Source organism: Caretta caretta, chromosome 4 (assembly GCF_965140235.1).
Source record: "Caretta caretta isolate rCarCar2 chromosome 4, rCarCar1.hap1, whole genome shotgun sequence".
In the NCBI taxonomy this organism is placed as follows: domain Eukaryota; kingdom Metazoa; phylum Chordata; order Testudines; family Cheloniidae; genus Caretta; species Caretta caretta.
The window spans coordinates 102,980,757-103,008,247 of NC_134209.1; the positions used below are offsets into that span (position 1 = coordinate 102,980,757).

Sequence of the window (27,491 nt, forward strand, 5' to 3'; positions counted from 1 at the left end):
AGGAATGGTGTCCCTAGCCTCTGATTGTCAGAGAGTGGAGATGGATGGCAGGAGAGAGATCACTTGATCATTATCTGTTAGGTTCACTCCCTCTGGGGCACCTGGCATTGGCCACTGTCGGTAGACAGGATACTGGGGTGGATGGACCTTTAGTCTGAGCCAGTATGGCCATTCTTATGTTCTAACCCCTTCCTTTACCATCTTGTTTTATGTTAAAAAAATGAGTTATAATATTTGGACATTGCAGGGCAAATAGGACTATGCTTTTTTTAACAGGAAGAGAAGTTGAAGCTAAAAAAGCCAGTTTAAAGAAACATTTGTTCAGGGAATAAGGCTGAAATACTCTAGCATTTATGAAGAGTACAAAGCCAAACCTGGAAATTTTAAAGAGCCACCAAAAATAGTTCCAACTTTCCTTCAGAGTTGGTGTGGCCTGATATTCGATGTCATTATCAGTACAGGATCCTTCTCTCCATACTAGTTACTAAACACATAACTGCAGCTCTGATATAATGAAACACGGATGTTGCCATCTTGTAACAGGGGCTAACTTTTATACACTTTTTTTAAAATGGCAACCGCAAGGGTGAGATAAGAAAGGAGCAGAATACCCTTGACTTGGTCTGCTTTATCCAGATACTAAGTTACTGCCCAACACAGCAGAGCCTATTAAGTATATTTTAGTTCAGTAAATAATTCTCTTCTCCAGAAGTTTTGGGAGTTCTGTCCAAAGATAGTAAGATCAGGCCTGAAGATATTAAATAAAGTTACATGTTCAGTTTTTGTAGAAATCGTACTATAGCTACTTTTGCCCAATCTCATGTCAATGGAACCAAGAGACATCATCACCCTCTTGCTGCTTTTTGGTGCTTTAATACACAGAGAGCAGATTTGTGAAAGTGACATTCTTAGTCATCTTTCAGGGCAGAACTTCACTTTAGTGTATTTATGATTGTATTGCAGCAGCAGCAACCAAAAGTCCCACTCAGGATCAGAGACCCAGGATGCTAACTTCTGCTCTGTGTGTACCTGTGCTGAAGGGAGTCTGTTTAAATTATGGGACAACTGCAAAAACAGCGGAGAGAGAGGTAAGCATCAAATTAGCTACTCTTGATTTCTCTGCACACAGTTTTTGCACCAGTGTAACACCTGTGGGCACAGGCTGTATCACTGAGCCCTGGTCTACACTAGGACTTTAGGTTGAATTTAGCAGCGTTAAATCGATGTAAACCTGCACCCGTCCACACGATGAAGCCATTGTCGTCGACTTAAAGGGCTCTTAAAATTGATTTCCTTACTCCACCCCTGACAAGTGGATTAGCGCTTAAATCGGCCTTGCCAGGTCGAATTTGGGGTACTGTGGACACAATTCAATGGTATTGGCCTCCGGGAGCTATCCCAGAGTACTCCATTGTGACCGCTCCGGACAGCACTCTCAACTCAGATGCACTGACCAGGTAGACAGGAAAAGAACCGCGAACTTTTGAATCTCATTTCCTGTTTGGCCAGCGTGGCAAGCTGCAGGTAACCATGCAGAGCTCATCAGCAGAGGTGACCATGATGGAGTCCCAGAATTGCAAAAGAGCTCCAGCATGGACTGAACGGGAGGTACGGGATCTAATCGCTGTATGGGGAGAGGAATCCGTGCTATCAGAACTCCATTCCAGTTTTCGAAATGCCAAAACCTTTGTCAAAATCTCCCAGGGCATGAAGGACAGAGGCCATAACAGGGACCCGAAGCAGTGCCCCGTGAAACTTAAGGAGCTGAGGCAAGCCTACCAGAAAACCAGAGAGGCGAACAGCCGCTCCGGGTCAGAGCCCCAAATATGCCGCTTCTATGATGAGCTGCATGCCATTTTAGGGGGTTCAGCCACCACTACCCCAGCCCTGTTGTTTGACTCCTTCAATGGAGATGAAGGCAACACGGGAGCAGGTTTTCGGGACAAAGAAGATGATGATGATGAGGTTGTAGATAGCTCACAGCAAGCAAGCGGAGAAACCGGTTTTCCCTGACAGCCAGGAGCTGTTTCTCACCCTGGACCTGGAGCCAGTACCCCCCGAACCCACCCAAGGCTGCCTCCTGGACCTGGCAGGCAGAGAAGGGACCTCCGGTGAGTGTACCTTTTAAAATACTATACATGGTTTAAAAGCAAGCATGTGAAAGGATTAATTTGCCCTGGCATTCGCAGCTCTCCTGGATGTACTCCCAAAGCCTTTGCAAAAGGTTTCTGGGGAGGGCAGTCTTATTGCGTCCTCCATGGTAGGACACTTTACCACTCCAGGCCAGTAACACGTACTCGGGAATCATTGTACAACAAAGCATTGCAGTGTATGTTTGCTGGCATTCAAACAACATCTGTTCTTTATCTCTCTGTGTTATCCTCAGGAGAGTGAGATATCATTTATGGTCACCTGGTTGAAATAGGGTGCTTTTCTTCAGGGGACACTCAGAGGTGCCCGTTCCTGCTGGGCTGTTTGCCTATGGCTGAACAGAAATGTTCCCCACTGTTAGCCACGGGGAGGGGGGAGGGTTGAGGGGGTAGCCACGCGGTGGGGGGAGGCAAAATGCGACCTTGTAACGAAAGCACCTGTGCTATGTATGTAATGTTAACAGCAAGGTTTACCCTGAAAGAGTGTAGCCACTGTTTTATAAAATGTGTCTTTTTAAATATCGCTGTCCCTTTTTTTTCTCCACCAGCTGCATGTGTTTCAATGATCACAGGATCTTCTCCTTCCCAGAGGCTAGTGAAGCTTAGAAAGAAAAAAAAACGCACTCGCGATGAAATGTTCTCTGAGCTCATGCTGTCCTCCCACACTGACAGAGCACAGACGAATGCGTGGAGGCAAATAATGTCAGAGTGCAGGAAAGCACAAAATGACTGGGAGGAGAGGTGGCGGGCTGAAGAGAGTAGGTGGCGGGCTGAAGACAGGGCTGAAGCTCAAAGGTGGCGGCAGCGTGATGAGAGGAGGCAGGATTCAATGCTGAGGCTGCTGGAGGATCAAACCAATATGCTCCAGTGTATGGTTCAGCTGCAGCAAAGGCAGCTGGAGCACAGACTGCCACTACAGCCCCTGTGTAACCAACCACCCTCCTCCCCAAGTTCCATAGCCTCCACACCCAGACGCCCAAGAACGCGGTGGGGGGGCTTCTGGCCAACCAGCCACTCCACCACCGAGGATTGCCCAAAAAACAGAAGGCTGGCATTCAATAAATTTTAAAGTTGTAAACTTTTAAAGTGCTGTGTGGCATTTTCCTTCCCTCCTCCACCACCCCTCCTGGGCTACCTTGGTAGTCATCCCCCTATTTGTGTGATGAATGAATAAAGAATGCATGAATGTGAAGCAACAATGACTTTATTGCCTCTGCAAGCGGTGATCGAAGGGAGGAGGGGAGGGTGGTTAGCTTATAGGGAAGTAGAGTGAACCAAGGGGTGGGGGGTTTCATCAAGGAGAAACAAACAGAACTTTCACACCGTAGCCTGGCCAGTCATGAAACTGGTTTTCTTCTCTGATGCGTACCACGCCCTCCTGTGCTCTTCTAACCGCCCTGGTGTCTGGCTGCGCATAACCAGCAGGCAGGCGATTTGCCTCAACCTCCCACCCCGCCATAAACATCTCCCCCTTACTCTCTCAGATATTGTGGAGCACACAGCAAGCAGTAATAACAGTGGCAATATTGGTTTCGCTGAGGTCTAAGTGAGTCAGTAAACTGCGCCAGCGCGCCTTTAAACGTCCAAATGCACATTCTACCACCATTCTGCACTTGCTCAGCCTGTAGTTGAACAGCTCCTGACTACTGTCCAGGCTGCCTGTGTACGGCTTCATGAGCCATGGCATTAAGGGGTAGGCTGGGTCCCCAAGGATACATATAGGCATTTCAACATCCCCAACAGTTATTTTCTGGTCTGGGAATAAAGTCCCTTCCTGCAGCTTTTGAAACAGACCAGAGTTCCTGAAGATGCGAGCATCATGTACCTTTCCCGGCCATCCCACGTTGATGTTGGTGAAACGTCCCTTGTGATCCACCAGAGCTTGCAGCACTATTGAAAAGTACCCCTTGCGGTTTATGTACTCGCCGGCTTCGTGCTCTGGTGCCAAGATAGGGATATGGGTTCCGTCTATAGCCCCACCACAGTTAGGAAATCCCACTGCAGCAAAGCCATCCACTATGACCTGCACATTTCCCAGGGTCACTACCCTTGATATCAGCAGATCTTTGATTGCGTGGGCTACTTGCATCACAGCAGCCCCCACAGTAGATTTGCCCACTCCAAATTGATTCCCAACTGACCGGTAGCTGTCTGGCATTGCAAGCTTCCACAGGGCTATCGCCACTCGCTTCTCAACTGTGAGAGCTGCTCTCATCTTGGTATTCATGCACCTCAGGGCAGGGGAAAGCAAGTCACAAAGTTCCATGAAAGTGCCCTTACACATGTGAAAGTTTCGCAGCCACTGGGAATCGTCCCAGATCTGCAACACTATGCGGTCCCACCAGTCTGTGCTTGTTTCCCAAGCCCAGAATCGGCGTTCCACAGCATGAACCTGCCCCATTAGCACCATGATGCATGCATTGGCAGGGCCCATGCTTTGAGAGAAATCTGTGTCCATGTCCTGATCACTCACGTGACCGCGCTGACATCGCCTCCTCGTCTGGTATCGCTCTGCCAGGTTCTGGTGCTGCATATACTGCTGGATAATGCGTGTGGTGTTTAATGTGCTCCTAATTGCCAAAGTGAGCTGAGCGGCCTCCATGCTTGCCTTGGTATGGCGTCCGCACAGAAAAAAGGCACGGAATGATTGTCTGCCGTTGCTCTGACGGAGGGAGGGGCGACTGACGACATGGCTTACAGGGAATTAAAATCAACAAAGGGGGTGGCTTTACATCAATGAGTATTTCAAGCAGGACTTCATGGAGGGTTCCAATAAGAAATGGTGCACTTAAGTAATTGTTCTTATTGGAACAAGCAGGTTGGTCTGGCCTCTGATTGATAGATGGCTAGAGTTACCTCACTGCACCTTCTCTGTGAGTGACTGCAGTGTGACCTAGAGGAATGAGTTCCCTAGACGAGGGAGGGGACGGTTACAAAACAAATCTGGTCTATTTCTTGTTTTGATCCACTCCATCTATCTTTTACATCTTTGGCTGGCAGCAGACGGTGCAGAAGGACTGCAAGCCATCCACATCTCATGGCTGCTCGGCAGAAGACGGTGCAGTAGGACTGCTAGCCATCCTCATCTCTTGCCTGCCTAGCAGAAGATGGTACAGTAGGACTGCTAGCAATCCGTATTGCCTGCCTGCTCACCATAAGATGGTTCAATAGGACTGACTGCAGGACTAAAGAGAATGACCTGGTCAAGTGACTCCAAATTTAGTCCCTGCGCATGTGTGGCCAGGAGCACCTTGGACATGACGATGACGGCTACCAGTTGTACTGTACCGTCTGCTGCCACAAGGCAATGGGTTGATGCTGCTGTGTAGCAATGCAGTACCACGTCTGCCAGCACCCAGGAGACATAGGGTGACGGTTACCTGAGCGGGCTTCATGCTTGCCGTGGTATGGCGTCTGCACAGGTAACTCAGGAAAAAAGGCGCGAAACGATTGTCTGCCCTTGCTTTCACGGAGGGAGGGAGGGAACGGGGGCCTGACGATATGTACCCAGAACCACCCGCGGCAATGTTTTAGCCCCATCAGGCTTTGGGATCTCAACCCAGAATTCCAATGGGCAGCGGAGACTGCGGGAACTGTGGGATAGGTACCCTCAGTGCAATGCTCCAGAAGTCGACTCTAGCCTCGGTACTGTGGAAGCGCTCCGCCGAGTTAATGCACTTAATGCACTTAGAGCATTTTCTGTGGGGACACACACACTTGAATATATAAAAACGATTTCTAAAAAAACGACTTCTATAAATTCGACCTAATTTCGTAGTGTAGACATACCCTCAGTGTGTTTATAGCGGTATAATACTTGCCTTGCTTGTTTAACGTAACAGCTATAGTGAAATCAGTGCTACAACAACCGTTGTAGAACAGAATCTCAGATCGCTACGTGCTGCCCTAGAGACAGGAACTTTCTCAATCCGCCCCACTGCATTTGCAGGCTGCTCTGTTCCCAGGAAGGTCGCACCAGCGTCAGGCCGCTACTGCTGTGGAGACACAGCCCACCCCAGCCCCACTCCGCCCAGCAGCGCCTCCTGCCGGCTGTCCGCGCTCTTCTCCCCATCGCCTCCCCACAGGCTGCTCTCTCCCGAGTCAGCCCGTCCGCCGCCGCCTCCCCAGCCATCTGCCCGCTCCTCTGCCCTCCCTCGGGCCAGTGCCACCAGCCAGAGACACCCCAGCCCCTCTCGGCCCTTCACTGCTCCCCGCTCCCGGGCGGGTGCGACTGACCTGCGCGGCAGGGCTCCTGGGCTGGTACCATCACGGGCTGCTCCCCCATGCCTCTGGGCTCTCACGGAGTGCTGGGCGCAGCGTCTCCTCACAGCCACATCCCGGCCTCCAGCCCCGCCCGGCGCTGCACCGGCCCCCACCTCCCTCAGCCACTCCCCGCCCAGGTGCGGAGGCTGCGGCCGGAGCCCTGCCCCTGCTCGCCTCATTGTGGTGTCACGGTGACGGGGCCGTGGGGAATCCAGGGCAAAGGGGAGCTCAGAGGGGATAAAAGCACTGTCTGTACCGGCGCTTTTCAGCGCTAAAACTTTTGTCGCTGGGGGGGGTGTTTCTTCACACTGTTTTTAGCGCTGAAAGTGGCAGTGTAGACACAGCCTATGATGGCTTCCTGCCCGCTCGCGCCGCGCCACTCCGGGAGGCAGCCAGCATGTCCCTGCGGCCCTGGGGAGGGGGGTGGAGGGAAAGTCTCCACACGCTGCCCCGGCCCCGAGTGCCGAGCTGCTGCAAGAGGGGTCTGCGGGTCGCTTTCAGGAGCCGACACCGCACAAGGTAAGCGTGGACCCCCTGGCCCCCTCCTGCACCCCTGCCCCAGCCCAGAGCCTTCACCCAGCACCCAAACTCTCTCCCAGAGCCTTGAGGGGGAGACCTTGGACCTGTTCTGGGCACCACCAAAAATTATCCAAACCTGCCTCCTCTGCCAGCATCTCTGGAATATAAGGGAAGTTCATAGTCTGTTCATGACATGTCCCAGGCCTCCTTCTCAGGCCCTGGCTGTGCTGCAGGGATGTTGCAGGTCAGACACTTGCTCTGGTGGTGGCCATATGCATACAGGCTCTACGTGGCAGGACCCTTCTTCTCAGTGTCAGCCCCCACTGTCGGGGTTACGATCCCCTTCCAAGTCTGGCCTGCCAGGCCTCTTGGCTGGGGGCATCTCCCTGCGCTGGGCCTGTTGCCCAGGGTCCCGTCACTTCTCCCCAGCTGCTCACTGCACCTGGCTTCGGACTGCTCCAGCCCCAGCTCCACTCTGCCTCAGCACTGATGCTGCTCTGGCTCCTGCCCCCTGGGTTGCTTTTTCTGGCCCCTCTGGCTCTGTGCTGCAGTTCTCCTCCCAGCACAGGGCTGCTCTCTGGGCTGCTTCTGTGGCTCTGCTCCCAGCACGGATCTACTTCCTCGGCTGCTTCTCTGGCTGGTGTAGCCCTGCTCTCCAGCTCAGTTTGGGCTCCTGCTCTCTCCTTAGGACTGGCCCCACTCTGTCCCAGGTAGTTCCAGCTCACACAGAAGATGGGACCCCCCCCCCCCGACTCCCTAATTAGCCTGCCCACCCTGTCAATGAGGCTAACCTGGAGCATTGGCCTCTCCCTGTTGTTCCTGCGGACTGTCAGTCTCAGGGTCCTGATTTTGCATCGACCCTTCCCCTTTCTTTTGGTACTAGGAGGTGGCCAACCAAAAAAAACCACACTGAGTTTTAGTAAGGGGCCAACAGCCCCTTACATAAGTCATTATGAACCCTAAGCCTCACATGGGATAGCCCACATGAGGGTACAGCAAGCATGCAGAAAGAGGGCCTGTGGGCCTCTGGAATGCCAAATAAAGAGTCTGTGTTCTGGCTCTGCATAGACTGACACCACAGGCCTTGGTAGGAGTAACTTTAGGGACTGGGGAGGGCCTTTAGTTTCCACAAAACATTCACCACAACTGGCATGGAGAGGCTGTGGCTGCATTGTAACAGTAGTAACATGGGAGGTGTGCTGCAGCTTTGGGTCCTGCCTCTTTGTTGTGGTGTGTGACTTGATCACTCAGGCTCTATGCAGGTGAAATTTTCACCCCACAGGAATTTTCTGCACATGCCAATGAGCAAAATGGGTGCAGCGTGTACACACCTGCAGTGTGATTCACTGTGTTTGTTCTTGCTATATGTAATCATAAAAAGATACTAACTTTGTTACCTAGTGGTTTCAGAACAGATCTTGTTTTTCTTGTTTTGAGTTGATGAAAGTGAAGTCAAATTTATTTGTCAATGACATAAAAATCCAATGCTTTAACTTTTTTTAAGACATTGATGCAAAGTTCAATTTGCTAGATAAGCTATATCAATTACAGATATCCCATATTATTCAGACTGATAATGTATTTGGAGTGTTGTGTTTGATTTCTGCCTCAAAGCTGAGAATTATATTCCAAATTTTAAACATGTCCATTTTAAACAGAGATTCTTACTACAAGAGATATGCAGTTTGTTGTTGTTAACTTTAAAGCTTCAAAACAAACTTTAAATATTTGGGAACAAACTCTTTTTTTCTTATAGTGTAAGCATGGTTATATGACTAATTCAATTTAAAGGAGCTTCTTGTTCAGAAAATACTAAGGCAGCTACCTGGATAATCATTGGAGTGTATTGTGAAAAGAATCATCATTTTGATAACTTCTCAGGCAAACCCCAGGAAGGGGTAAGTTTGAACCATATTCAATGTCCAAGAACTGCGTAAGGACACGGTGCCCCTATTTATGAAAAGAAAAAAATTGTCCCTTGAGAGACTGATGATCCAAAGCGCTATGGGGATAGTAACAGAAAAAGAAATAGATATAAAGAAATCTGAGCTAATAATTAAAAAAACGTAAAAGCAATCAAAACAATAGCAATTATTTAACTACAAAGTCTTGAATAACGTAACCACATAATTTAGAGCAATGCTGCCAGCAGTATTTATTAACAAACCTAAACAATTTGTCTAGCATCCAAATAGATATTGGCCATCATATAATATGTTTTCTGTTCTTACCTTTTGCTTCTAAAATCTGGATGTTTGGGTAGATGATTGGCTCATTTGGCTGGTAAGCATCAGCATTCTTCATGACTGGCTGAGAACCCGCTTTGATTGCAAATTTGTACCAAACCCTTTCATTTATATTAGGGCTGTCAATTAATCGCAGTTAACTCACAAAGTAACTCAAAAAAATTAATCATGATTAAAAAAATCAATTGCAATTAATTGCACTGTTAAACAATAGAATACCAATTGAAATATATTAAATATTTTTGGATGTTTTCTACATTTTTAAATATTTTGGTTTCAATTGCAACACAGTATGCAAAGTGTACAGTGCTCACTTTATATTTTATTACAAATATTTGCACTGTAAAAATGGCAAACGAAAGAAATAGTATTTTTCAATTCACTTCATACAAGTACTGTAGTGCAATCTCTTTATCATGAAAGCTGAACTTAAGTTTAGAATTATGTACAAAAAACCTACATTCAAAAATAAAACAATGTAAAACTTTAGAGCCTACAAGTCCACTCAGTCCTACTTCTTGTTTAGCCAATGACTAAGACAAACAAGTTTGTTTACATTTACGGGAGATAATGCTGCCTACTTCTTATTTAAATGTCACCTGAAAGTGAAAACAGGCATTCACATGGTACTTTTGTAGCCAGCATTGCAAAGTATTTACATGCCAGTTATGCTAAACATTCGTATGCGCCTTCATGCTTTCGCCACCATTCTAGAGGATATGCTTCTGTGCTGATGATGCTCATTTAAAAAAATGCATTAATTAAATTTGTGACTGAACTCCTGGGAGGAGAATTGTATGTCTCCTACTCTGTTTTACTTGCATTCTGCCACTATTTCATGTTATAGCAGTCTCAGATGATGACCCAGCACATGTTGTTCATTTTAAGACCACTTTCACTGCAGATTTGACAAAACACAAAGAAGGTACCACTGTGAGATGTCTAAAGATAGCTACAGCACTCTAAAACTCAAGGTTTTAGAATCTGAAGTGCCTTCCAAAATCTGAGAGGGATAAGGTGTAGAGCATGCTTTTTCAGAAGTCATAAAAGAGTAACACTTTGGTGTAGAAACTACAGAACTCAAACCACCAGAAAAGAAAATCAACCTTTCTGCTGGTGACATCTGACTCAGATGATGAAAATGAAGATGCGTCAGTCTGCACTGCTTTGGATGGTTATCAAGCAGAACCTGTTATCAGCATGGACGCATGTCCTCTGGAACAGTGGTTGAAGTATGAAGGGACATATGAATCTCTAGTGCATCTGGCACATAAATATCTTGCAGTGACAGCTACAACAGTGCCATGTGAATGCCTGTTCTCACTTTCAGGTGATATTGTAAACAAGAAGCGGGCAGCATTATCTCCTGCAAATGTAAACAAACTTGTTTTAGTGATTTGGCTGAACAAGAAGTAGGACTGAATGGACTTGTAGGCTCTAAAGTTTTACATTTTTTTATTATAATGCAGGGTTTTTTGTACATAATTCTACACTTAAGTTCAGCTTTCAAAATAAAGAGATTGCACTACAGTACTTGTATGAGATTAATTGAAAAATACTATTTCTTTTGTTTGCCATTTTTACTGTACAAATATTTGTAATCAAAAATATTTTTTTAAAAAAATGCTTGACAGCCCTAATTTATATATAAATTTTCCTCCATTCTTTCTGTTTCAAGTCCAGGCATGACAGGAAAAAATTTTGCTACTATGGAATGTATTTTTTTAAACAGCAATACTAAGAAGCAACAAAACCTGAACACACAGCTAGCAAACTTACTTATGTTTCAACTGTGCCGTTTATCCACTGGTTCCTGTGTTCTGGAGACGAAAGATTGAAGAGCAAAAATGCTAAGCACAGTAGAAATGAAGACGGAGTATAACAGAGCAGTAGCACTGGCAGTACGCCGGCTAGCAGCAGAACAGACTGCACAATTTAAACATTTGGGATCCAATATTGCATTCACTTTTTATAAGGTTCAATTTACTTTGTAGCAAACTTGATGTAGCTATTGCATCAAGGTCACTGTGGCTAAGGGGCTCTAGCAAAAGGGAGAATTGGACTCAAGAAAAGTGAGGTAACAAAAAGTTTGAGGTAACATGACAATTGCAGTGAGTCATGCTCACTTTTAGTAAAACTGACTATTGTAAAAGCTACAGTATATCAAGGGACCATTACAAAAGTCTGCCCCCTTACTCTGTGGAAGTCATGTGGATATTAGGTTTGGGTGAGTTATCCCAGTTACTTAATCTGGCCCTGAGCCTGCAATGATTTATACATCTGCTTAACTTTTTGCGTATAAATAGTCAATGGGACAACTCATGCCAAATAGGCAATTGGATTGGGACCCTTAGTCTCAATGTAATAGTTAAAATTGAGGTAATTGGATATGTTTGTACAATTTTAAACTTTCCAAGGTTTGAAAATGCCTTTTATCTGAAAACACAACTTTCCTTCTAATATTATATGAATGTAGAGCTTTTTTTTCGGTGTAACTGCTTTTGTAATCATAGGGGCAAATTCTCCACTAAAGTCAGTGGAGTTATGTTGGTAAAGAATTTGGCCCTTCTTGTGCAATCCGTTGCTCATCTTGATGGTTTTAGTTCTATAACTTCAAAATAAGTCCTCCTAAAAGATATAATTAATAATCCACTTTGGAGTGAAAGAACAAAAATAAATTCACTTCCCCAAAACAGTAAAGAAAGCTGTTGTAGCTAAGTCAGAAAACATATCTCTCTAACTTTGAAACCAGAAACAAACATTCTTGACAGTGTATTAACATGTACATCAAATTTTTTTTAGGCCCTGATCCATCAGTAAGTTCTGCATAGGGAGACCTCCTCATTGCAAGAGCAGGATCAGAGTCCAGACACCCTCTTTAGACTCTTATAAAAAAAAAACCACCTAATGTGCTGCTCCTTCAGCAGCCCAGGGAGAATAGGTTATTTTAGTTACAGAATGGAATGTTTTAATCTGTGTTGTATAATATCTTTAACTTTGGATCAGTTGTTCCTTGTGTTTATTAAGCCACAGAAGGAGCTGTAACAATAATTTCAAACTTTTCTGTCTCTAAGAAAAAAAATCCAATGTATAAAAATCCAAAACTAAAAATCCAGAACTACAGAAAGACATAATTAATGTTAATAAATTATTTTAGAACATATAGTATATGGGATTATCATGTAAAGGTGTGTGTGTGAGTAAGTGTATTTGTGATTCTATGTGTACTGTACTTGTGACGGACTTTGGAACTATTTAAGAAGAAAGGTGCCATATAATAGTGATTTATTAACAATGTTATATTTTTATATATTTTGGGCGAGAGCAACTGGTATAAATTGTTGTAGCTCTGTTTACTTCAGTAGAACTATGCTAATTTATACCAATAGAAGATTGGGCCCTGTGTGTAATGTGACATTTATTATATGGACTAGGGCATACCTAAATGATCAATTAATATGTGGCATGCTGGGGTGTAAATTTACAGTGCTCCAGTGTGCTGTACGCTAACTTTCTGGGTGGACCCTCCTGCTGTGCACTAAAAGTTCCTTAGTGCACACTGATACACTGCTGTTTTGAACTGCTTTCACTTCTTTATAGGGGTATTAATGTTTGTGATGTACTCAGTTGTTATAGCAATGAACACTGTGTAAGTACCAAGAGATTAGATGCATCATGGGCAGCATGGGAAAAGGTATTGAGATAAGAGAAGAACGAAATAATGAGTTAGATTCTGATTTACACCAGTCTGAATCAGGATTAGCTGAAGTCAGTAAAATCAGTATCAGTGAAATGAGAGAATCTGGCTCAGGCCTGGTCTACACTACAAAGTTAGGTCGACATATGCCACGTTAGGTCGAGTTAATAATGTATGTGTCTACACTACAGCGTCCCTTCCGCTGACCTAAAGGGCTTGTAAAGTTGACTTCTGTACTCCACCTCCACAAGAGGCACAGTGCTTCAGTCGCCGTCCATGCATCGACATGGGGACAATGTAGACACTGCACAGCAATTCGAACGAATTGGCCTCCAGGAGCTGTCCCACAGTGCTCCACTGTGACCACTCTGGAGATCACTTTCAACTCCACTGCACTTCAGCCAGGTACACAGGAAGCAGCTGCCCTCCTGTTAAAGCCCCAGGAACTTTTGAATTTTCAATTCCTGTTTGATCGGCCTGGAGAGTTCATCAACACAGCTGATGGTGGATGCTCAAGGCCGCAAATGCACTCTGGCATGGAGCACACAGGAGGTAGTGGATCTTATTGCTGTGTTGGGGGAAAAGTCTGTGCAGGCAGAGCTCCGAACCAGCAGAAGAAACACTAACATTTATGCCAAAATCGCACAGGGCATGGGGGAGAAGGGCTACACCAGGACACACAGCAGTGCTGTGTGAAAATAAAGGAGCTCCGGTAAGCGTATCAGAAGACAAGGGAGGTGAACAGTCACTCTGGTTCTGCCCCACAGACATGCCTCTTTTTTGAGGAGCTGCATGCGATTCTCGGCATCGACCCCACAACTACCCCAAAACACTCCGTGGATACCTCCCAGGAGCCCTGGGTGACCTTGGGCAACAACGAGGAGGACATTGTTGACAAGGAGGAGAATGCATGGCAGGCAAGTGGAGGATCTATTCTCCCCGACAGCCAAGAACTTTTTTTAACTCTGGAGGCCATCCCCTCACAGGATCAGTTGTCGACGGAGCATGATGCCGGGGAAGACACCTCTGGTGAATACACATTTTCAGTCAACCTGTAGGGGTTACATGCTACTATTTTTAATGTTGAATCGGAATTTAAAAATTGAGATAGAAGTTATTGGTGGCCACTCCAGCTACACAGAGAATGTTCTCCAAAAAAAACTGTTTATAAGCCCGGGGATGGTCCAGGAATCCTCCCTCGAGATCTCTAAGAAGCTTTTATGGAGATACTCTGCAATCCTTTGCAGAAGGTTCTGGGAAGGGCTGCCTTATTTCGTCCACCACGGTAGGACACTTTCTTGCGCCACTCCAGTATTAACTCTTCTGGCATCATTGCAGCATAAGGACCAGCTCTGTACCCAGACTCTTGCAGCATCCGCTCCCTTTCTGCCCCTGTTACCCTCAGGAGAGTGATATTGTATATGGTCACCTAGAGAAAACGGGGGAAGTTTTATATGCTAGCCCTTAAACTGCAAGCAATTCGATAAGTAATCTGTCCCTGTTTGGTGAATTCTGGGTCACACAGCCGCACTTTCCTGAGCGTGCCATGGTTGTGGTTAGAAGGAATCACTGTGTATTGCAGCCAACATTTAAAAAAAAAAAAAGTGGGGGGGACACTTCCTATTCGTCTCCCTTCCACCTCAACCCGGTCCCGCTTTTGTAACAATCAAACTATTTGCGGGGCTTTACGCTAGTGCCTGTCTCAAGTACCATCCAGGCTGCTATGGGAAAGGGGGCTGTGCTGAGGTTGCAACCATTGATTCCAAGGATGTCTTAACAAAAGCTGCAGCATAAGGCCTCATGGCCTGACTCACCATGGTTGGAGTAGCAAACTGACTCCTGCAGTAGCCTGCAGTCTGCTTACATTGTGGCTTGCAGGGAAGTGCATTGAGGGTTGTTTCTTTTATAAAAAGATTTAATCTTGCACCAGAAACAATGATGCACTGTCAATGCTACCCTTGTATTTTGTATTCTTTGCAGCTGAAACCTTGTACATAGGTGCACCCTCCACAATGGGACAGAGACTTTTCCAGATTAGAAGGTGGAAAAAGAAGACTTGGGAGGACATGTTCAATGAGTTAATGCGTGCCTCTATGAGTGACAAGACGGAGCTCAGTGCATGGAGGATTGCATTGTCTGAGAACCTGCACAATGACCACGAGGACAGAAGAGCATGCAGCATGCTTAGACCCCAGCCCTGGGGTTCCCTGTGTTCCTCCACCCAGCCCCAAACTGGAACTAACCCCCCCCAGTAGGCTCTCTCCTGCAGCCTGTCTTCACATTCCTGGGCAGAGGTGTTACCTCCCCCTCCCGGTTCAGGTTACAGGCTCTCAGGTCTCCCATCCCCAGGGCACATTCCCAGGTCAACACTCCCCCCTCCCTGCTGCATCACATCCTCACAGGAACAACACACATAAGTGTCACATTACTGTGGGTCATTGATGAAACTGGTTTTCAAAGCCTCACAAAGATGCAGCACGCTTGGTCTGCTCTTCTTTTTGCCGTGGTGTCTGGCTGCTCCAAATTGGCTGCCAGGAGATCTGCCTCTGCCTCCACCTCCACCCTACCAGAAACTTTTCTTTCTTTGTTTCACAGATATTATGGAGCATACATCAGCCAGCAACAACAATGGAGATATTGCTTTCACTGAGGTCTAACCTAGTAAGCAAACTTTGCCAGCGGGCTTTTTAACTCCAAAGGCACATTCCACCACCATTCCGAACTTGCTCCGCCTATGGCTGAACCGCTCCTTACTGGCGTCCAGGCTTCCTGTGCATAGCTTCATGAGCCATGGGAGCAAGGGGTAGGCTGGGTCTCCCAGGACCACGACTGGCATTTCAATATCGCCAACAGTTATTTTGCAGTCGGAAAAGAAAGTTCCTGCTTGCAGCTTTCTGAATAGACCGGAGTTCGTAAAGATGCGCTTGTCATGCACCTTTCCCAACCATCCCCAAGTTACTGTTGGTGAAACGGCCCCTGTGATCTACCAGCACTTGCAACACAATTGAGAAGTACCCCTTTTGATTTATGTACTCTTTGGCAAGGTGGTCTGGTGCCAAGTTAGACAGAACCCATATCTCTATCGTCCCACTGCAGTTAGGGAACCCCACCATGGCAAAACCATCCACTATGTCCTGCACATTTCCCAGAGTCACTATTCTTCTTAACAGAAGTCTATTGATTGCCCTGGCAACTTGGATCACAGCAGATCCTATGGTAGATTTACCCACTCCAAATTGATTCCCCACTGACCGGTAGCAGTCTGGCGTTGCAAGCTTCCATAGAGCTATCGCCACTCACTTCCCAACTGTCAGAACAGCTCTCATTTTAGTATCGCTGTGCTTCAGGGCTAGGGAAAGCTCTTGACACAGTTCCATGAAAGTGCCTTGTGCACTGCTTGTCATCCCATAGCTGAATAACTATGTGGTCCCACCAATCAGTGCTTATTTCCTGGGCCCAGAAGTGCTGCTCTACCATGTCAAGGTGATGCGCAACTGTCGCCAGCATCTGCAAGTTGCTCTGCGCCATGGCTTCCAGCAGGGCTGCTTGCATGGCATCACACTGTTTTGTGTGGTGGCTCCTGCTTCAGCTGAGCAAATACTGCAGGATAAAGAGTGAGATGTTTGTAAAATTCACAACAACAGTATATAGCTGAGCGGGGTTCATGCTTGCTGTGCTATGGCATCTGCAGGGGTAACCCAGGCTGAGGAAAAAAGGCACAAAAAAGGCTTGGTTTGTTTGCCGTTGATTTCAGGGAGCGAGGGAGGGAGGTAAGTGCATCATGGGAGGCTAATGCCATGTTCCCATAACCACCTGTGCAAATGTTTTGGTCCCATGAGGCATTGCAAGCCCAACCCAACATTCCACTTGACTGCAGGCACTGTGGGCTAGCTACCCACAGTGCAGCGCTCCATGAGTTGATGCAAGCCCTGCTAGTGAGGATGTGCGTTGCCAACACAATGTGCATAGTGGGGACATGCGGAATTGACTTGCTTAAATCAGAGGCTCGATGTCAACTTAAATAAAATCAACCTTATTTTGTAGTGTAAAGATATCCTCAGTGTCTTCATTTGTATTACTTTTATTTCACTAACTGTTGTGTATCTAAAAATCATCTGTCTTTCTTTTGAAATCTGATGATTTCCTTTGCACAATGGCTTTTGTTGCCTTTTAAATCTTAACTTTTCCTTATAAATATATCACCACAAACCTAATGTATTTTTCTACACTAAAAACAGCTTGCCATTGAACAAAATCTGGGTTTTGGTTTCAATCAGTTGTGAACACTTTAACGAAACAAGCCTTCCAGGACTACTTTGCTTCATCATGTAAAGGACAATTAACATTTTTATTCCATTAACTGAGAATTTCTCTCTCTCCCTCTCATACACAGAACGTCTTTTGGGTATATATTATTATGCAGTCTTTCAGATTATCACACACTATTTCTCAAATAATGCAATATAATATCATACAATTTTTCTACAATCTTCTACTACTATTTTAACACAGAGAATTAAGGATGGATTCCTGGCAAGTCAAAGACAGATTCCCAAGACTGTTTTAGCTAGAATATATATTCCTTTGCATGTTGTCACTGATATCAACATCATATATGGTGATTATCTTTCAAATAAAGATGATTAATCTTACTGGAATCTATCCCGATTGTCTAAAGCAGGGGTGGCCAACCTGAGCCTGAGAAGTAGCCAGAATTTACCAATGTACATTGCCAAAGAGCCACAGTAATACATCAGCAGCCCCTCATCAGCTCCCTCCTTCCCAGCTCCTCCCACCCACCGGCAGACCCGCCAATCAGCACCTCCCTCCCCATGCCTCCTGATCAGCTGTATTGTGGCATGCAGGAGGCTTTGTGGGGTAGGGGGAGGAGCGAGGGCAAAGCAGGCTCAGGGAAGGGGGCAGAAAGGGGTGGAGTGGGGGCAGGGCCTATGGCAGAGCCCCGGGTTGAGCAGTGAGCACCCCCCCGGCACATTGGAAAGTTGGCACTTGTAGCTCCAGCCCTCGAGTTGGTGCCTGTACAAAGAGCTGCTTATTAACTTCTGAAGAGCTGCATGTGGCTCCGGAGCCACAGGTTGGCCACCCCTGGTCTAAAGGCTTTGGCATGATTATTCGATGCAATCAACCTAGAAAATTAAGTAAAGTAGTAAATGAGATTAAGTTCCGTGATCCTTTATTAAATTAAAGCTTCTTTAAGGTAAAGTCATATAAATTAAAAATATTCTGAAATATTTTTGTCAGATGTTACTGTAGACCCAAGTTTTAATGACAGTAACATTGTTGAAAGACAGAAATTTAGAATTATGGTACTGTTGCCCCTTTTGACCTAAGTGGCTACTCAAAGTTCAGGACCCTGGAGATATTCCACTTGGAAGTAGAAATTGATAGAGTGGTATTTTCTTTGATGCAGTTTTGTTTATTTACAAAGAATATTCAGAGTCCTGTGTCTCTGAACACAGAAGGAATCAAATAGCAGGAAACAATTTTTTGTGCGCACAAGACTGTGGGCACTCTCTTCAGCCTGCACTCCTAATGCAAAAACAACCATCCAGGTTTCTTCCAGGGTCAGCCACTGTGCTTTCAACTACTCCTTTTCGCTATTTCTTTCACAGCTATGTCTACACTTACAACACTGCTGTGGCACAGTTGCAGCTGCATCACTATAATGCTTCACTGTAGACAGTGCAGTGATAGGAGGGGTTCTTCCATCACTGTATTTAATCCAGCTCTTCAAGAGTTGGTAGCTAGGTTGGCAGAAGAATTCTTCCATTGATCTATACTGGGGGTTAGGTCGGCTTAATTATGTTGCTCAGGGATGTGAATTTTTCACATCACAGAGCAATATAGCTGAGTCAACCTAACTTATCAGTGTAGACCACCCCTCACTCTTTCTTGTCTGTTCTCAGTTTCTTTATGTTCTGCCATCACCCGCCCCACATCTACCCAAAACAAATGTTCTAAGTTGCAGGAAATAAGGGGGAGGTCAGACAATTATTTAATGACAGGAGACACTAAGATTCAAAATGTTAAAGCTTCATAAACCGTTAATAGAAATTATCAACATCACATGTCAAAATATACAAGGTAAATATCCATAAATCATACCTGTTTTCACCATTCATTTGTCCATTTGTAACAAGCCTTATTCAAAAGTCTAAATCACTGGATTTGTACTCTAATAGGTCAAATAAAAATGCTGCTTGAAAACCTATCTGTAGATTTAGAAGATTATCAATGGAAATATTTTTTGTCTGTGTGTATACAGTGAAATCAAGGTTTACAGACACTGATAAAAATTTAATCCTTGCAAGCCTATTTATCATTGTGTCTGAAGGAATTAATCTTCTTAAAACCACCATCTTTTGTATGTATTGTCAGTTCATTGTTATATGAATAAACTAATAAACAAATATGCTTAATAGGTAGAGTAATTTTAAAAGAAAAAATACTGTTTCAGTAACATTTATGGACTAACATAACCCAGCAATATCCAGGAAATTCAAAGCTGAAGTTACAGTTAAAAACAGGGATGTTTACATGTACAAAATTTCAGATGTTTATGTGTATTTTGGAAATCTTTTGTGTTCAGTTCCTCTTGTGAGATTTCCAGAACTTCATAATTTCAGGAGATTGGAATTATGAGAACAGCCTCTCATTACATTTTATTCAATCTATTTCCTGCAAACATTACAAAATAGAAGAAATTTTAGAGACTCAAGCCTGTCTACACTAGGAAATTAGGTTGGTATAACTATGTCACTCAGGAGTATAATAAATCCCCATCCTTGAATGATGCAGTTAAACCAAACTAACCCTGGTGTAGACAGCACTAAGTTGATGGGAGAATTTTCCTGTTAACCTTGTGTCATAAATATAAAGGGAAGGGTAAACCCCTTTGAAATCCCTCCTGGCCAGGGGAAAGCTCCTCTCACCTGTAAAGGGTTAAGAAGCTAAAGGTAACCTCGCTGGCACCTGACCAAAATGACCAATGAGGAGACAAGATACTTTCAAAAGCTGGGAGGAGGGAGAGAAACAAAGGGTCTGTCTGTCTGTCTATATTCTGTCTTTGCCGGGGATAGACCAGGAATGGAGTCTTAGAATTTTTAGTAAGTAATCTAGCTAGGTACGTGTTAGATTATGATTTCTTTAAATGGCTGAGTAAAGAACTGTGCTGAATAGAATAACTATTTCTGTCTGTGTATTTTTTTTGTAACTTAAGGTTTTGCCTAGAGGGGTTCTCTATGTTTTTGAATCTAATTACCCTGTAAGGTATCTACCATCCTGATTTTACAGGGGGGATTTCTTTATTTCTATTTACTTCTATTTTTATTAAAAGTCTTCTTGTAAGAAAACTGAATGCTTTTTCATTGTTCTCAGATCCAAGGGTTTGGGTCTGTGGTCACCTATGCAAATTGGTGAGGCTTTTTATCCAACATTTCCCAGGAAAGGGGGGGGTGTGCAAGGTTTTGGGAAGTATTTTGGGGGGAAAGACGCGTCCAAACAGCTCTTCCCCAGTAACCAGTATTAGTTTGGTGGTGGTAGCGGCCAATCCAAGGACAAAGGGTGGAATATTTTGTACCTTGGGGAAGTTTTGACCTAAGCTGGTAAAGATAGGCTTAGGAGGTTTTTCATGCAGGTCCCCACATCTGTACCCTAGAGTTCAGAGTGGGGGAGGAACGTTGACACCTTGCTACCACCTCTCAGGAAGGTGGAGTACCTACACTGATGATAGAAACTCTCCTGTTGGCTTAGATAACCTCTTCACTGAAACACAACAGCGGTACCCCTGCATTGCTGCAGCGTTTTAAGTGTAGATAAGCCCTTAGTCTCCCCATCAAATCCTATGTGTAGCCTCAGAATAGTGAGTAGGTGACAGGGGGTGTTGTGAATGATGAACAGTAAGCCCTGGAGACTGCTATGGACTAAAAATGGCATGAAAGATGCTGGTTCTTGTTGAAATCAAGTGGCCTGCATGAAAACTGAAGGTGATGGATTGTTACATGATCCTGATAAAATACTGAAGCAGTTTTATCACAATTTGTGTAGAAGGAGACAACCACCTTGACAATGTCGAACACCACTGATGAAAACCTTGTCAAAATGCCAGATGTTCAACTAGAAAAAGTCAGTGCTGTGCTCAACTCCATAAAAAAAGGGCAAATCCCCATGGCCACTTTGAGTCATGGTTGAAACACTGACTGCTGGAAGATATTACTAGAACTGATCCAATTGTTCATTAAATGTCAAAAGAGCAGTGATGTCCTTGCAGTGTGGAGAGTGGCAACCAGTGCATTGCTTTATCATGTCATATGCATATAAAATGTCAAGAAGGTCATCACTGACTGACAGATTGCACAACTGGGTGCAAACCAGTCAAGAGAACGAGGTGAGCTATTCTGTCAGAGAACATGTGCTCATAGTGGGTGGAGTGACACAGAAGAATTGAAAATACAATCACCCCTCTTATACCTCACTTTCATGGACTACAAGAAAGCTTTCAACAGTGCTCCAAGCATGGCAGAGACAAGGTGTGCCTACCACTTACATCAAATTGCTTAACAACATTTATATTGATTTGTTAGTCCAGCTCAAAGTCATTCCAGATTGGAAGAAGAGAACAGAAGGGTCACATTATATTGGTTTATGGCTGTATTAGAAGTCTTCAAAGAGTTTGTCTGGTAGGACAAGAGTCTAAACATTAACAGGAAAAGAGTGAACAATCTGCAATTTGCAGGTAATATTGTTCTATTAGCAAAGACTGCAATTGGCTTTGAGATATACTCCCTGAGCTCAATGAGACAAGCAGGAAGATAGATCTGCACATGAATCACAAGAGGACAAAGACCCATATCAAATATACCTGGTGCACAGATACTTAACATCTAAATATAAGGCTGTCATAAAAATAAAGGGAAGGGTAACCACCTTTCTGTATACAGTGCTATAAAATCCCTCCTGGCCAGAGGCAGTGTTGGATCATATTAAAGAAGTTCTGTATTAAAATCACAAATGAGTTTGATTCCCCAGAGTTTAAATTCCAGGGTATTACTAATTAAGAGGTCTCTTGGTTTTTGGTACTGTTTCTCTCCCTCTATGTGTGAAACTTGCAAGCTGCTAATTGTGTTAGTACATTCTAAGACAGAGTCTATTCTCAAAGCAATTCACAGAGAGAGAGACTCAAAGCAATACTCTAACAACAGAAACAGCACCCAGAGACTCCCCACCCTTTTGTTGTATTAACAATTGTAATTAAAATAGAGATAGAGGATGTATGCGGATGGATGCTTGGTGTGGATAATAACTGAATGATCAGGGAGGTGCCAGCCTAAGAAACCAGTGTCCATCGGCTGAAGAAGGCGTCAAGTGGAAATAACCAGAGGACCCCCAGAGGGCAGACTGGAATCCACCCAACAGCCTCAAGAATGGGAGAACCAAAGAACAAGATAACATCTAGGAGCACGGGAGCCGTCAGGAATGTGCTATCTGCTGATTGATTCAGCAACAGCATGATGAAGCAATTCCCATAGACTGGCATGGGAAGAAATTCCTATAAAAATAGACTCTAAAAAGTGAGAACTTTGGGGTCTGATTCTGCAAACCAACTTCCAGGAGCATCAGATGAGCATCTGACAAGGCCCTGCTCCCTCCTCATGTCCAGGCCACCTGGCCAGTGGCTTGGCATGAGCAACTCTAAGGCTGGTAACTATGATAACAACCTTGCAGAACCTGTGTGTGTGTTTGTATGAATGAATGTGTGAATAAATATGAGATTGAATGGAATGTTATAACTATAACTAACTGCTTACTATGATTCTTTCTGTATTCACAATAAATGTGGTATTTTGCCTTTTTCCCATTAATAAGATCCTGATGGTTTTTATTTTATTGGTATAACAGCAGAACCCTTTCACCTGTAAAGGGTTAAGAAGCAAAGATAACCTCACTGGCACCTGACCAAAATGACCAATGAGGAGATAAGATACTTTCAAAGCTGGAGAGGGACAGGGAACAAAGGGTCTATCTGTCTGTGTGATGCTTTTGCCGGGAACAGATCAGGAATGCAGTCTCAGAACTTCTGCTAGTTAGTAAGTAATCTAGCTAGAAATGCGTTAGATTTCCTTTTGTTTAATGGCTGGTAAAATATGCTGTGCTGAATGGAATGTATATTCCTGTTTGTGTGTCTTTTTGTAACTTAAGGTTTTGCCTAGAGGGATTCTCTGTGTTTTGAATCTGATTACCCTGTAAGGTATTTACCATCCTGATTTTACAGAGGTGATTCTTTTATCTTTTCTTTAATTAAAATTCTTCTTTTAAGAACCTGATTGATTTTTCATTGTTCTTAAGATCCAAGGGTTTGGGTCTGTATTCACCTGTACAGATTGGTGAGGATTTTTATGAAGCTTTCCCCAGGAAAGGGGGTGTAGGGCTTGGGGGGGATATTTTGGGGGAAGACGTCTCCAAGTGGTCTCTTCCCCTGTTCTTTGTGTAACACGCTTGGTGGTGGCAGCATAGGGTTCAAGGACAAGACAAAGTTTGTACCTTGGGGAAGTTTTTAACCTAAGCTGGTAAGAATAAGCTTAGGGGGTCTTTCATGCAGGTCCCCACATCTGTACCCTAGAGTTCAGAGTGGGGAAGGAACCTTGACAAAGGCCAATGCAACAGAAGATATGGAAGAGTATGTCTACCTGGGAGAGATGGTTTGCAGAGATAGTGACCAAGAAGGAGAAGTAGTAAGAGGAATGAACAAAGGCTACAGGGCATTCAGCAGGCTAAACTAGTTTGTTAAGGATGCCACTTACCTTGAAGCAGAAATTATAAAACATCTGCATTTCTCTGTTGTCACCTATGGTGCAGAAACTCGTATGGAGACTACGAAAATGGAAAATCTCTTAGAGATGAGCCAAAGAAGAATGGAGCAAGTGCTGCTGGATATCATGTTGAAGGTCAGGAGAATCAGCATGTGGATTTGGCAACAGACAAAGATTGTCATCAGTGTGAAGAAAAGGAAATGGTAGTTTGCTTGCCATCTTGGGCATAAATGAGATAAAATGAGAATCATCCTGAAGCCTTTTTAAAGTGAACATTATATCTTGTTTACTGTCAGCGTCCCAGCAAGGGCACTCAGGATGAAGGGTCAGAGCAGGGGCAAACCTGAGACTGGGAGTACTGGAAGCATTCTTAGTCTGGTTCCAGGCTGGAGTCAATACCAAGGCTCAGAGTCCGAGTCATGAGGTGTAGTCCAAATCAATCCAAGGTCATAGCAGCTACAGAAAATCCATCTTTTACCTGGACGCTTCCTGGAACACACATGTTTATCTATGGCGGGGAACCAATCAAGAGCCATGAGGCTGGGCCTGTCAAACCCCCTGAGGCAGGATTTCTTGTGGTCTGTCTCCACAGTGGGTCGTGAGCAGTGCCGCACAAGTTGGTTACAGTTACTGCTGGGTGGCAGTTTGGAGATATTAGCTACCTGGCAGCTCTGTTCTAGACTCATGAGGCCTTAAATTTAACTACAAACTAGTTCCAATCCTGCTCTCATTTAGTCAAAGACAAAAATGCCAATAAACTCAATGGAACCCTTTATTGTGTGTGTGCTGAAAGTGTTTTTATGTGAATTACAAATACACTTTAGTCGTCTTAAAATGGACTTAACCCTGCAGACTTTATTCAGTCAAAATTGCCATTTGACTTCAAATGGAAATTTTTCCTGACTAAGGAATGAAGGAGTTGGCTAGTATTATTGAGTTCTGTTCTACATCTCATGTACAACCGCAATGCTACAAAATACAAAATCATCTTTACTAACCCTTTATTTTCAGTAAAAGACAGTTTGTTCATGGCACAGGTTCAAGTTTTCTGTGGTCATTCATTCACTTCCCTGAATAAATAGATGAAAACTCCTTTAAGATGTGACTATGTCAGAGCTGAAAAATATGACTGCCTGTAGTATATTAATATTCCTGTTCTTGCTACAGATATTACCCTGGCCACCTTAACAAATTAATTGTGATTCTATAAACAGTGCTTCTGACACTGCCTGTGTTTTAAGTTTATGTTTCTAATCTTGCTCAGAGAAGGCCTAAATGATATAAGATTAAAAATGCTAGGAACTGCGGGAGGCTTTTCTATACTGGTGCTCCTACCATTGTTGGAACAGCGCCAGGAAAAGGCGGGGAATATTTGCAAAAAACAAAAAACAAACAAACATACCTACAGTGTAGACAAGACCTAAGCATTTATCCACCTAGATAACTACAACAAAATAGTAAATTTCCGATTTCCTTTGTGACTACAAAGCAGAGCCCTTCCTTTCAGAAACTAATTATTTATAAATAAATATGTATACATGTCATGTAAATGAGAGCTTGCAAATAGAGACAGCCTTAATAGGATTGAGAAGAATTATAAAGGAGCTGACAAAGCCACATATGGAAATAGATTAAAGCAAGCCTAATAAAACCATAATCCAGGGCTTCTATCTTCCTCCCGTCAGTCAAGGTTACTTGATTCAAATACAAAACAATGTAAGAAATCCCTATGGGAAAATATGGACTCTTGTATAAACACTGGAACTAATTGAGCTCTGCCTGACATTAATGGGATTTCTGATTTTGACTTAAAAGGGAGCAGAGTTGTGCCTATTTGTCAAGTCATTCAGCAAATATAGGGCTTGATCCTGCAAACCCCTACTCATAAGAGTTGGAATTATCCCATTGACTCCAATGGAAATACTCATGAATAAAAATTACTCACTGGAGTAAGGGTTTGCAAGAACAGAACCACATATTTAAAGCAAATCTGACCCTTCCCTATCTCAGTTAAGATATAACCCCATTGGATTTTAGATGGAATTCAAAATTCCTTTACATAAAACATAACCAAATTGTTGAGAAAGAAAAATAGATTTGGTCCACAGTACTTGTGGACCAACATGAAAACAACATGAAATTTGATATTTTTAGTAATAAAAGACCACGTTCTATAATACAGGCACAGGAGCAGTTAAATAAAAGATTCAAGAAAAATCATTTAACTTGATAGAAGTTGAATTTTCAGCCTTGCTGAAACAACAATAAATTATGTCCTGAAAATTTGCCTGAATTTGACATATGATTTGCATCTGATTTCATTTGATATTCTGGATGCCTTTTGCGTATCTGCATATTTGGGTATAACATTAACTATGAATTTACTGGGTTTCTAATATGTGGTGTTTTGCTTGTTTCTAATAGCTACAATGTTCTTGTAAATGCAGTATTGTTGTAGCCACGTCAGTCCCAGGATAGGATATTACAGAGACAAGGTGGGTGAGATAATATTTTTTATTGAACCAACTTCTGTTGGTGAGAGAGACAGGCTTTTGAGCTACACAAAGCTCTTCCTCAGGTATGGGGAAATTATTCAAAGTATCACACCTACGTACAAAATCAAACAGATGGTTTAGCATAATACTCCTGGGAACCTTCTGCACCAAAAAATTAAAAATTCTGTGCCCAATATTTTAAAATTCTGCATATTTTATTTGTCAAAATAACACAATATAATCACACCAGTTTGAATTATTTTGGTAATTTATTTCAAAATACCTTTCAACAGGTATGTCAGTAATAATACACACAACAAAATAGATTCCCCCAGAAGTAGAGAGTTAAAGAAATCCCTGTGACAACCCAGTTTCTGTTTCTCTGTTCTGTTTTTGTTGGGTGCCTCAGTCTGGGTGTGTCACACATGCCAGCTGGGCACATCTTGGGGGAAACCTCTTCCTTCTGGTCTCAGATACCCCCCCCCCAAGCCCAGCTTTGGGGAACCCCCTACCACACCCAGACACCTGTACCCCCATCCCTCAGAACCCAGCTGCAGGATGTCCCCTGGCCAAGACACCTGCATCCCCTCCCACCCAGAGCCCATCTGTGGGGCGCCCTCCAGCCCAGACACTCACACCCCCTTTCCCAGAGTCCAGCTGTGGGGTGCCCGCAAGCGCACACACCCACACTCCCTACCCCCAGAGCTCAGGGATCCAGAGAGAGAAACAGCTTGATACTGGGTCCGGGGTTTGTATGGAGTTTCCTGCACACTGCCTCTTTCCTTCAAGATGTGCTGAGAGCTGCAGCTGCCTGGAACCCTCCAGCTCTCCCTCCCCCTTCCACCAGCAGTGTCCTGTATTTGTGAGCTGGAGAGCTGGGCTCTGCTTGGTTCAGCAGCCCCAGGTGGTGGCCAGCAGTTCTGTTGCACCAATTCTGTGGGGAAAAAATGAAATTCTATGCAGAACATTAATTCTGTCCAAATTCTGCATTGCGTAGTGCACATAATTCCCCCAGCAGTAGTATAAATAGTTAGCATATATTATAAGGGACCATTGAAGGTGATGTGGCATGTTAACACCCTGATAGAACCTGCTTCAATACAGAAATAAAACCCCCTGTGACCACACACCCCTAGTTGTCACCTACCACCCCACACTGGAACCCATACTGGGTATCATCAAACAACTACAACCCATACTCACTGGGGACCCCATCCTGAAAGAAATCTTTCCTGATTCCCCTCATCTGGCCTTCAAACAACCCCCCCAAGCTCATCATCAGAAGCAAGTTCCCC

The 27,491-nt window shown here is 44.2% G+C and overlaps 2 protein-coding genes across 3 annotated transcripts in view; one reads left to right on the forward strand and one right to left on the reverse strand.

Moving 5' to 3' along the window:
• The window catches only part of NIPAL1 (NIPA like domain containing 1), a 49,730-nt gene extending 43,244 nt beyond the window's left edge, over nucleotides 1-6,486 (reverse strand). The window contains exon 1 of the mRNA XM_048848387.2: nucleotides 6,387-6,486. Within this exon, the coding sequence (XP_048704344.1) occupies nucleotides 6,387-6,435 (49 nt within the window). The 5' untranslated portion in view covers nucleotides 6,436-6,486. The remainder of the gene's footprint in view (nucleotides 1-6,386) is intronic.
• An 86-nt stretch (nucleotides 6,487-6,572) lies between these two features.
• The window catches only part of CNGA1 (cyclic nucleotide gated channel subunit alpha 1), a 48,219-nt gene continuing 27,300 nt past the window's right edge, over nucleotides 6,573-27,491 (forward strand). For both annotated transcript variants that reach the window (XM_048848388.2, XM_075127938.1), the window contains exon 1: nucleotides 6,573-6,932. In XM_048848388.2, coding sequence (XP_048704345.2) covers nucleotides 6,811-6,932 — 122 coding nt within the window. In that variant the 5' untranslated portion in view covers nucleotides 6,573-6,810. The remainder of the gene's footprint in view (nucleotides 6,933-27,491) is intronic.